Genomic DNA, 12,311 nt, shown 5'->3' with positions numbered 1-12,311 from the left:
CTCTCCACATCTTCTGCACAATTTACTTTTCCAGTCATTTTAGTGTCATCAGCAAACTTAGATACACTACACACTACACTCAGTCTCATCTTCCAAATCAGTAATGCATATTGTGAACAGTTGAGGAACCAATACCATCCCCGTGTCACTCTGCTCACTAATGAATGCCAGTCAGAGAAACACTTCCATTCTTTTTATTTGTTCACTAGTTCTCTATCAATGCTAATATCTTATCTTCAAATCCATGCATCTTTATCTTATGAATAAGTTACTTTATGCGGCATCTTATCAGATGCTTTCTGTTACAAGTGTACAAAATCCATCCATTCCACTCTATCCAGTGTGCTCATTATATCCTCAAAGAAGTTCATCAAATTGGACCTGCCCTTCATGAATCCATGCTGTGTCTTCCCGATTGAACTATTTCTATCCAGATATTTCACTAATTCTTACTCAAAGATAGCTTTTTCCTGACTACAGACATTAATTTAACTGGCCTATAGCTACCTGCCTTTTGCCTCCATTCCTTTTTAAACCATAGAGACTGCCTTCAAACTGCTGGCATCAGCCTAGAGTCCAGAGAATTTTGATAAATTATCACAAATGCATCTACTATAACTTCTGCCATTTACTTCAGTATCTTGGGAGGCATCCCATCAAGACCAGGGGAACTGTCTACCTTTAGACCCACTCATTTGCTTATCAGTACCTGTTTAATGATAAGGATTGCACTGAGGTTTTCACTTCCCCTCGCATCCATAACATCTCTCTTTGGCATGTTGGTTGTGTCCTCCACCATGAAGACTGGCACAAAATAGTTGTTCAAGGCCTTTGGTCATGTCCACATTACCCAATACTAAATCTCCCATCTTATCTTTCATTTTAACCAGTTTTTCCACTTCAAATAATTTATCTTTAAAAGTTAAAAGGTTCGTTTCATTATCTAATAAGTATGCAACTCTGAAATTCTCCAATTCTCCGGGTAGCCATAAAACCAAGAAAGAAAAGTAGCATGATTATCAACCCCCAAATCCCACCTCCCCACAAAAAAAGGACCAGGCATATCTAACTTTATACGCATGAGCTTTTAGCTTGATGCCTTCTTTTGTTTCCTAAGTTATCCAGGACTGAATGTCCTACTGTTACTGACCTTGCTTTTAACTGGAATATACTGTACTTTTGTTGACTTGAAAGTCTTCCAATGTTCTTCAACTGTCCCACTATATAGCCCACGTTCCCAATCTACTCTAACCAGCTCCTTCCACATCACAATGTAGTCATTCTTGTTTAGGTATAATAAGGTATAATACATTGACTTTAGGTTGAACTATTGCACCCTCCATTTTTATGAGAAAATCAGTCCTAACGTGATCATACTTTCAAAGAGGATCCCAAAATATCAGATCATTAATTTTACCTGTCTCATTGCACAGGACCAGAAGTAAAATAGTATTTTCCCTTGCAGGTTCACTAACAAGAAAGCTATCATGGATGCATTCTATTAAGACTGCCCCAACCAACTAGATTCGCCCAATCTATGTGCAAGTTAAAGAGCGAATAATAATTACTGTTTCATTCTTACATATATCAGATATTTCTTGGTTTATTGCCCGTGCCACAGTAATGTTATTATTCGGTGGCTGAAAGACAACTCCACTAGTGATTTTCTCCCTTTCCTAGTCCTAATTTCTACCCAGGTGGACTCAACATTCTGCTCCTTTTATATCATCTCCTACTATTCACCTATCTTATCGTTAATTAACAGCACTACCCTGCCTCCCTTACCTTCTGCCTATCCTTTCATATTACCTGATACCCTTGGATATTTAATTCCTAATAAGTAAAGGAGATGAGAATGGGAACCATTAGTGGAAATTGCAGAGATGAAATCAGTTGGAAACAGATGGAAGGTGGGGGTGGGATGGATATCTGTGTGGGAGGATGGCAGATGGAGGAGGGGGAGGGAGGACAAAGGTGGGTGATGGACAGAGCATACACAAAATGCTGGAGGACCTCAGCAAATCAGGCAGCATCCATAGAGAGAAATGAACAGTCCACATTTTGGGCTGAGACCCTTCATTAGGGTTTTCTAATTTTAATTAAAATTAGAAAACTCAATATTCATGCCGTGGAGTTGTAGACTACCCAGTTGGTATACAAGGTGTTGCTCCTCCAGTTTGTATTGAGCTTCACCCTGGTGGTAGACGTACAGGTCAGTGTGGGAATGGGAAGGGAATTGAAATGGTCAGCAGCTGGGGAGCTTGGGCTAGTTATTGTGGATTCACCTTTGTGTTTTGTGAAATGTCGCTGAGTCTGCGCATGGTCTTTCCGGTGTGGAGCAACAAATACAGCAAACAAGGTTGGAGGATGTGTATATGAACCTTTGCCTCACCTGGAAGGTCTGCTCCAGTCTCTGGATGGTAGTGAGGGAGGAGGTGTAAGGACAAATGTTATATCTACTGCGAAGGCAGGGGAAATGCTAAGGGTAAAGGAGAGATTGGTGTGGAGGGATGAGCCAGGGATTAATGGAGGAAATGGTTCCTGTAGATGGCAGAAAGTAGTGGAGATGAGAAGATGTGGCTAGTGGTGGGATCGTGTTGCAGTTGGCGGAATTAAATTTTTTTAAATTCATTTACGAGATGTGGGTGTCGCCAGGAAACCAGCATTTATTGTCCATCCCTAGTTGTCCTTGAGAAGGTGGTGATGAACTGCCTTCTTGAACCACTGCAGTCCCTGAGGTGTAGGTACACCCACAGTGCTATTAAGGAGGGATTTCCATGATTTTGACCTGGTGACAATGAAAGGAACAGCGATATGTTGCCAAGTCAGGATGGTGAGTGACTTGGAGGGGGGATTTCCAAGTGGTGATGTTCCCAGGTATCTGCTGTTCTTGTCCTTCTAGATGGTAGTGGTCGTGGATCTGGAAGGTGCTGCCACAGGAACTTTGGTGTGTTGTTGCAGTGCATCTTGGAGATAGTACACACTGCTGCAACTGTTCATTGATGGTGGGGGGATTGGATGCTTGTGGAAGGGGTATTAATCAAGTGGGCTGCCTTGTACTGGATGGTGTCAAGCTTCTTGAATGTTGATGGTGAGTGGCGAGTATTCCATTACACTCCTGACCTGAGCCTTGTAGATGGTGGACAGGCTTTGGGGAGCCAGGAGGTGAGTTATACGTTGCAGGATTCCTAGCCTTTGACTTGCTCTGGTAGCCATGGTGTTTATATGGCTATACCAGTTCAATGTTAGCCCCCAGGAAGTTGATAATAGAGGATTTAGTGATGGTGATGCCAGTGAACGTCAAGGGACAATGGTCAGAGCCTCTCTTGTTGGAGATGGTCATTGCCTGGCACTTGCATGACTTGAATGTCAGCCCAGCCTGGATTTTGTCCAGGTCCTGCTGCATTTGGGTCTGAGCTGCTTCTCTATCTGAGGAGTCACAAATGGTGCAGAACATTATGCAGTCATCTGCGAACATCCCCACTTCTGACCTTGTGACAGAAGGAAGGTCATTGATGAAGCAGCTGAAGATGGTTGGTCCTAGAACACTTCCCTGAGTAACCACTGCAGTGATGTCCTGAGGATGAGATGATTGATCTCCAACCACCACAACCATCTTCCTTTGTGTCAGGTGACCTGTTGGATGGAGGGGATCACTGGGTGAAACTTAAAGACCAGGGGAGCTCTATCTCTGTTCTGACTGGAGGACGTGGGTCGAGAGCAGAAGTATGAGAAACAGAAGAGATGTGAGATAGGACATAAAAGAAACCACACTTCCTGAAAAGACTGAAATCAGCAGCTTGATAGAATGGAATATTATGTAGCATCTCTTATGGCCAATGTGCTTCACAGGCAGTCAAGGTTATCTTAAGTGTAATTATCATGGGAATGTAAGTAGCGTGGCAGCCAACGGTGCACTGCAAATTCCGAGAGTAAATAATGTGTTTATGATCACAGAAGATTTACTAAATATTGACCAGAGCATATGATTTTATCTCAAACTCTACTTCAAAACATATTCACTGCAAGGGGAAATATTACATTTTGATTGACATATTGTGGTGAACTACATATTCCTGTCTGGACACACCCCTCTGCTGACTGCTCCTGTGGCTCCTCCCACAGACCCCTGTATAAAGGCGGTTGGAGGCACTGCTTCCCCCTCAGTCTCCAGGATGTTGTGTGGTGGTCTCTTACTACTAATCGTGGTCTCTTGCAGCTAATAAAATTGATGCACCATCAATAACTCTCGGAGACGGGAGGCAAACGATAGGCTGTTGGCATAGTGCTGGGTGGGATGTGCGGGTCGGTGTGTGTGTGTGTGGTCAGTAGTGGGGTATATGACGAAGCCCCACAAAACTGAGGATTTCTGACAGTGATTGGTGGGAGGGGCCCGTCATATACCCCGCTACTGACCACACACACACACACCGACCCGCACATCCCACCCAGCACTATGCCAACAGCCTATCGTTTGCCTCCCGTCTCCGAGAGTTATTGATGGTGCATCACATATACTGTTCATATGTTTTTAAATTCTGTGTTATAATTTTGTACTTTCATGTCACCAAATGTAAAGGGGCATATATTGTAGAGATGAATAAAAATAAAATTAGTATGGGTGGCAATAGAATTTAAGGTATATTGATTATCACTCAATCAGCAATTATTATGGATTCCATAGCAACTCTAATAGTACTAACATATTAAATCACGAATGACAAATTCTGCAGTAAAGAATATGGTGGTCACTTATTGGAAGGCTTAAGAGCTCAGAAAATTGCTACGGAATTTGTTTCGGCATGGTTCACTCTTACGTCAGGGCTTAGAAAACACCCGGTCAGAAAGTGTAGCTTGAGATATGCATAACAAGCTGGACTAAATATGCATTTGAAAGTGATGGAAAAATTTGTTAGCTTCAGTTTTGGAAAGATAAGAGTATGTTAAACACCAAGAGTTAAAAGTGATATATAAGGGGCAGTCTTCCTCTGCAAGTATCACCCAGAAGGCCCCTGAAGGTGCAGCACTGACACAAACCCCAAGAGGTGGAGGAAGTCTTGACATATTCTTGCCTGTGTAATAACTCCCTAGGTTAGAAATATGCACAGAGAAAGAGACACAGCAAAAACTACCTTGAATATTTCATGCGATAAGATGCCATTAAGGGATGCTAAGGGTTGACCACTAAAATGATTTATCATCTGTGCTGCTCAGTAAGTAATTACTACTGTTTCCTGCCAATGCCAAAACAAATCAAATACCTCAGTTAAAAATCACTCATGAGAAATTGTACAATGTTAAATGTAGTGGGTACTTATTAGAGGAGTGTCAGGAGTCCAGAGAAAAGCTGAATGGGTTGTAAGAGGGTTTGGTTTAGGAACAGCTCTGCATGGATATGGAAAAGCTAAACATCTGGAGAATGGAACAAAATTGTTGAACACTTGGCCAGATCAAATAATTAATTAACATAGGACATGGCAATCAGACGACCACAATGCAGCACTATGTTGATCCTGAAATCTGTCTTGGAAGGTGGAACCTTGTTTGAGAAGTGGCTGGAAGAGAATAGAGAAAATAAGAATGTTTATGAGGAACTGTCATGCAGGTAGAGGGCAGGGAGGCTTTCTCTTTTCTTCCAAATGATAAAAAAGGAACAGTTGTGAACCGGCCATTTGGGAAGGGTGCATTTTTTAATCCCGTAGTTAATAATTGTTTATTTCTTTTAATAATCTGTAATATTTTATTTAAAAAATCATTCATGGAATGTGGATTTTGCTGGCTAGCCCAGCATTGAACTGAATGCCTTGCTAGGTTACTCAGAGGACAGCTAAGAGCTAAAATTGCTGTCAGCAGAATCCAGTCCGTCGTGATCAGCAGCAGAATATTACACACTCATCATGTTTAACACCAGCCAAGTTCAGATGATCATTTGGAATGCTTACATTTTGTGTGACCTTCATAGCAAATTTCCTAAAGTTGTTTCTTCTACTGTAGATATATATATATATTTATGCCACTCTAACAGACATTTTTCCTAAAATATGATAGGAAATACAGAAGTAAGTTCTTTACCAAGGGAATGTTGTGAATTTGTAGGGAGTTTTTGAGGCAAATAGTGTGAATCATCTTCAAAGGGAAGCCTCATAACCATGCGAGGAAGAAAAGAACTGGAAGAATTGTATAAGGAAGGATAAACCAGGCCTGAGAAGACCATAAACAACTTGGTTAGGATGAATGGTCTGGTTTTGTGGTCTCTCTTTCATACAAGTCTCACATACCTGTTAGATACATTTCTTCTCCCTCTGTGAACATCTGGTGGCATCTGACACACCTCGCACAAGTTGGGTGGTAATGTTTGCCTCCTGCCTAAAAGAAAAGCACACTTTTACAACCAAGCTTGCTGCCTAACTTTAAGAAAACTAGATCAAGTCCCTATTGCAGATGTAGGGAGCACCATATCTGATTTCCTTCCATGCACTCCACTTGGATGATGTTTTATGCAGCAATAACTTAGGAAATATCTCCCTTTCTATGTCATTTTATTTCAAATTAATCAATCAAATGCTTTTACAAAACTGAATTATTACTGTTTTTCTTAAAATTCTGTAGTGGCATGTACGTTTGTATAACCCACACCTCAAAGACCCAACCATTTTTAATAGTGCGGCATTCTGTCTCATTGTGAGCATCACCATAATGCCACAGGCAGAATTGTCTTGCTTCTAGTTAATTCACATTGTCAGTGATAGAAATAGAGACAGGATGCAACCAGCAGGTAATATAGCCCTTCCTATTCCTCAAAATATGCCTAAGCACTTTGATTGCCTAAAGAAGCAACCATAGTCTGGAAAGGAACTGCTCATCTGGTTTGATCTTTAAAAAATTAAAGCGGATATGATCTTGGAAAAGATAAAAAAAGAGGTTAATTGATAGCCTAACACATACTCTTGGAATTTGCATTTGTTTTGCGTAAAGGGGTAAATCCGGAGTTGCTATCAGTAACCCAATATATCTCAAGCAGCTGCACTGATCTCTTCCATCTCAGCACCATCTCTTACCAGTGGTGTCAAACTCATTTTAGGTCACGGGCCGGATTGAGCAAAATGCAGCTTCATGCGGGTCGGATCAGTCGGACACGTGCGAACGCAGCTTTCGTTGCCTCCGTTTTTTCAGCCTGCTCTAATGTGTCTCAGTCTCTGCTATAACTACAAAGTGTTTCACTTTACAAATTCCGTTTCTTATGAAGAAGACTGCCGAGCAAGACTGCCGAATAAACACTAAAAACCCTGAAAACCTGGTACCTGAATAAACTCAGCATTAGCCATATCATACGCCATAGGCTCTTCGATTACTGGGGCCAGCTTTAATAGTAATTAGATATTATCTCACGGGCCAAAGATAATTCCACCGTGGGCCGGATTTGGCCCGCGGGCCTTGAGTTTGACATATATGTCTTAAACTAATACAAATATAATGCTTTTACAACTTAGTTTCAACGTCATATGCCGTTAAAAACTTTTAGTTCCATGAGATCTAAGTGAGTTCTTAGTGAATTCTTGGCCATAATTATTGCTTCATTAGCCAACTGGTTCTAAAATCTAAGTTTATGAAAGTATTTTGCAATTTCTTTACACTAATATTTCAAAACATGAGGAATTTTAATATCTGAAAACATTAGAGAAGTTGACTTCAAGTTTTGCTTTCCTACAGTGGATGTTACGATCTATCTGTATTTAATGCTTAAGAAGTTAATTAACAATGCTTTTTTGGATTCTGCCATGAAAACTCTTTCACTTCTTTGACAGTTCAATGTCACAGCTGTTGGATATCAGAACCTAAGGACTGACAGCACTGCGGACAGAAGATGGGAACATTTTCACAAATGGCGTACAGGCATTGATGAATCACAGGCAATTACTTCTGAAGCTTGTCATTTAGAATGATTTAAATCAGCTCACATGTTAACATATGCATTTAAATTTTCTCAATGCAGAACTGGATTTTATTAAATAAATAGCTCACTAATTTGTAAAGTTTATGTGCAATGGCATTCAATGAATTGAGTCAGTTGTCACGTTTTGCCACAATATTAAAGGCAGATAATGATCTATTAACTATCAAACCAGAAAGCCTGTCATTGTGTTTAATAATATTGCAATTAGATTCCACTCCAATAACTTTTCACCATTCTTTTATCATACTACCATTACAAATTTGGGTTTGCAGTACATTATTCTCTCAGTTCAGTATCATCAGTGTACTCATTGCTACTCTACTATGTAGCGTACATCAAATTACAGGTCTTATAAATTAATTTGGATTAAAGATTATTTCTTGACACAATGAGGAAGGTTTAAGGTTTATTGCAATAACTGCATTAAGCTTTAGCACTGTAGCAATAATTTGCTATAATTCTTCCAGAGGTTATGCATATTCAATAAACTGTTAGCAGCAGCACGTCACTCAGAAAGACTTATAGTTGCCCACACGTTAATGCCCAGACTTTTAATTTAACACCACAATCATTGGATAATATTACATGACCTAATGAATCACTGACCAATCTGTAAATTTTATGAGAGGTGGCACTCGATGAATTTAGGCAGTTGTCATATGTTTTGTTACATTATTAAAGGCAGATAATGATCTATTAAACGTTCATCAGGGAAGGCTATTATCTTCCAAAGATATTGTTATTGCTATTCTACACCCATAACTCATCACCATAGTTGTCATCAACAGGTTAATTTATTCATTCATAAAATCAATCATATATCAAATATCTATGCCTACACGAAGCCCACACACACTTGAAATACATTTCAGATCTGAGGAGAGCTTTGACAATACTCAGCCTCTTCAGAAGGCAAGCAGAATCTTTGATAGCTTTGGCGGTTATCTCTATTTGATTCACATTTTACAGATGTAATCATTAACTGTTCAATCAAATAAGAGGTCAAGGGGCTCCTCAATCAATGGAACTACTCTCTAAGGCAAATGACAGTATTTCTGAACAACAATCAATTCATCTCAAAGTAATTCAATTTTATCAGCAAAATCTCTTATAATAGAGTACATCCAAAGTGAAGTCACACAATGTCACTCAGGCAAGTCCCAGGACCCACTGAGCTGGTGGTTGTAATTTGTCCAAGTATGGCACCAAGGCCCTAGCTAACAATTACAAACAACATTTCTCTTTATTAGGACAAACATTTCTGATGAACTGGTTGGAAAAAATGTGAATCAATACAGAAATTAATACTATCTTAAATCTGATAAGGAAAACTAACAAAAAATTAATTCATTGAGAGATCAATAGCTCCTAAAATTGATATTTTCTTATTCAGGGCAACACCTCATTCCCTAAACCTTCCTCATGATTGTGGCTTATTAGATTTTTTAATCTTTTAAATAACTTCAACAGATAAAATGCTGTGCATTTATTTTGAATTTTTATTTATTAGAATTTGAGGCATAAAACAGACAATTTATCAATAACTATATAAAATCTTAAAATCTTCATATCATCACCCCTAAAATATATTAGAAGCAAGTACATAAATCAAGTCTGCTTAAATTAATTGGGCTCATCGGGGTGTTAAATGCATTTATAAGAAAATAAAATGGATTAATATTAAATAATTCAGCTATTTTGTTGCATTTAATTCAATTCTAAACAAGTGAAAATCAGTCATTCCATTTTCTAAATGTGGATGTTTGTGATTTTATAAAATCTGCTGTAATAATTAACTTGGAAGAATTAAAATTCAAATTTATAATGTAAAATGCTAACATTCAGGAAGTACCAAGCTTAAGCACTGTCAACTTATATACTTGTCGTGTTAAATTTTTAATTCATTGTTAGCAATTTAAAATACATGCACAAGGTGATTTGTGATGCAGACAAAATTGTCACTGACAAATAGAATAATGAAGTCTTGATATGTGCATTCTACTTATCAAATTTAGATATAAAATGCACCATGAAATTTATTGTGTTTTATTGTCTTAATAATACTCTTTTATCTGAAGTATTAGGATAACCTTTTTTGTGTATCTTTTTTTATTACATAAGCTAGCTTGAAAAATCTTTTCGAAAGAGAGAGCTCTTGATGGTGAACTGTGAATGTGTTTTATATTTTCATCAGTAGTCATCAGAAATCAAGTGAAATTACCTCATATGTAGTTAATTTCAATCTTTTAAAAATATGCACTGAACTATAGAACATCTAGCATGAATGTCCAGGGACGTGTTCATCCCTTGATATTGGAGATGGATGTGAAATACCATTGTACTCTGCTTCTGAATGAATTTCTAGGTGAAAAACCTTTATTTAATCAGTCCTAGTTGGATCCAAAAGCCAAATATTTAAGTCACGGTGATATTTTTATACTTACTAGCAAATCTATCTTGCACATAATGGCTACAGGTTCTAACTCTGAAATTCTCTTCTTTTTCTGGACCTGTCACTATCTCAGGGGCCAGGCTAGTCACAAATCTATCCATCTCTTACCCTGACTGTATTTCCTCCTACTCCATTTCCTGTAAGGGATTAATTCTATTTTTCCATTCCGCCATCTCTGATAACGGAACCTTCCAAACAAGTGCTACTGGGATGTCTTCCTTCTTCATAGCTTGTGCCTACATCCCTTTGCCTACATCAAGATTCTGCAACCAGACACATCTCACTCTTCCCAACCCTTTCAGTATTTAGAGGGGACTGCTCTCTTTGTGACTACCTGCTCTGCTTTTCATTTCCACCACCATTTCTTTTCTTATGGCTCTGATTACATCCATCCAACTGCAGTGTTGAAACACTTGTCCTATTATCTCTTCCTTTCTAAATACCAAGGGCTCAAGAAGTACTTCAAGCTGAGGAAGAGATTCACTTGCAGCTATGCTACACCATTGTGTTTATTCAGTATTCACAAATACGATCTCCTGTACAGAGGAAAAAAATGGATTTTTTTTTGCAGAGAACCTATGTTCAACCTGCAGGATAGACAGAGCTCCCTGTTAGCTGCCACTTTAATTCTCCACCCCTCTTTCACTCTGAACTCCCTATCTCTGACCTCCTGCACTGTTAGGATGAGGCCCAAATTTACTTGAGGAAGAGCAGCTTACCCTCCTTCAGGGCATATTGCAGCCTTCCAGAGTCAGTCTCAGGCTCTGCAGCTTTAGGTAACATCAGCATCATGGAACCTAGAGCATTGCAGCACAGTACAGGCGCTTTCACTCATGATGTTGTGTCAACCTTTTAACCAACTCTAACATCAAAGTAATCCCTCCCTCTTACATTGCCCTCCAGTTTTCTATCAACCATGTGCCTATCTAAGAGTTTCTGAAATGATCCTTATCTATCTGCCTTTACCACTGCTCTGGTCAGTGTATTTCACGCACCCAACACTCTCTGTGTAAAAAATTTACATCCCCTATACTTTCTTTCAATCATGTTAAAATTATGCGCTCTCTTATTAGCCATTTCCACTCTGGGAAAAGGTCTCTGGCGATTCCCTTGATCTTTGCCTCTTATCATCCTGTACACCTCCATCAAATCACCTCTCATCCCTCTTCGCTTAAAAGAATTCGCTTACAATTCTGTGTAATCCACGTTTGACATTGGTTCAGTTTTTCTCTCTCCAAAGGCAGAACCTGAACAGTTGGGCATGTCCCACATATTTGGACTGTGTAACTTCTGTTTTTATTCTTACTCTCTAACAAGCTTCATTTATGGCCATGGTTCATTTTCTCTTTCTCCTACAACTCCCTTTAATCCACTGACTGGATGATGTCTACAATTTATGTGTAATTTCTCTCTTTCCCAGTTCTTCTACCTGAAAATGTAACTTTATTTCTCTTTCTACAAATGCTCCCTGACCTGCTCAGTGTTTCCAGAATTTTCTATATTTACTGAAGCTTTTATACATGTGCAATTTTTTTTATTTATGATTACCAATTTTACAACATTTAGAAACTCTTCAGTGTTCTTAACTGACTTGCAGCTAAAGTCACATTGCAACACTTTACGTGTGCATTTTTTCTTAGTTGTCATATTGGAATTGTGCTATTTGGTTTCATGAGAGTCTCGGCTATTTCCTTGTAATTGCAGTTTATGAGCTTTTCAAAAGCATTCATTCTTCAAAGCGCGCAGTTTTAATTTCACAGACTTCATGAGTCGCAATGTTTTCCCAAATCAGAGTCATTACTCAGTACATTAAGATTTGCCAGTGCTGACAGTCTAGTTTTTCTTTTATATACTAGGAAAAATAATTAGGTTTCAAATGAACATAAATACAAAATACAGTGTCAA

The 12,311-nt window shown here is 38.9% G+C and overlaps 1 protein-coding gene and 1 long non-coding RNA gene across 11 annotated transcripts in view; one reads left to right on the top strand and one right to left on the bottom strand.

The window, feature by feature from the left end:
* Window positions 1-12,311, top strand: part of LOC140739410 (uncharacterized) — a 972,090-nt gene that overhangs the window by 517,429 nt on the left and 442,350 nt on the right. The window lies entirely within an intron of this gene.
* ablim3 (actin binding LIM protein family, member 3) overlaps window positions 1-12,311 on the bottom strand; it is a 293,274-nt gene that overhangs the window by 70,440 nt on the left and 210,523 nt on the right. For all 10 annotated transcript variants that reach the window (XM_073067675.1, XM_073067684.1, XM_073067677.1 and 7 more), the window contains exon 7: window positions 6,279-6,366. In XM_073067675.1, coding sequence (XP_072923776.1) covers window positions 6,279-6,366 — 88 coding nt within the window. The remainder of the gene's footprint in view (window positions 1-6,278; window positions 6,367-12,311) is intronic.

Source organism: Hemitrygon akajei, chromosome 15 (genome assembly GCF_048418815.1).
Source record: "Hemitrygon akajei chromosome 15, sHemAka1.3, whole genome shotgun sequence".
NCBI lineage: Eukaryota > Metazoa > Chordata > Chondrichthyes > Myliobatiformes > Dasyatidae > Hemitrygon > Hemitrygon akajei.
This window is presented reverse-complemented; position numbering and strand designations above follow the sequence as displayed.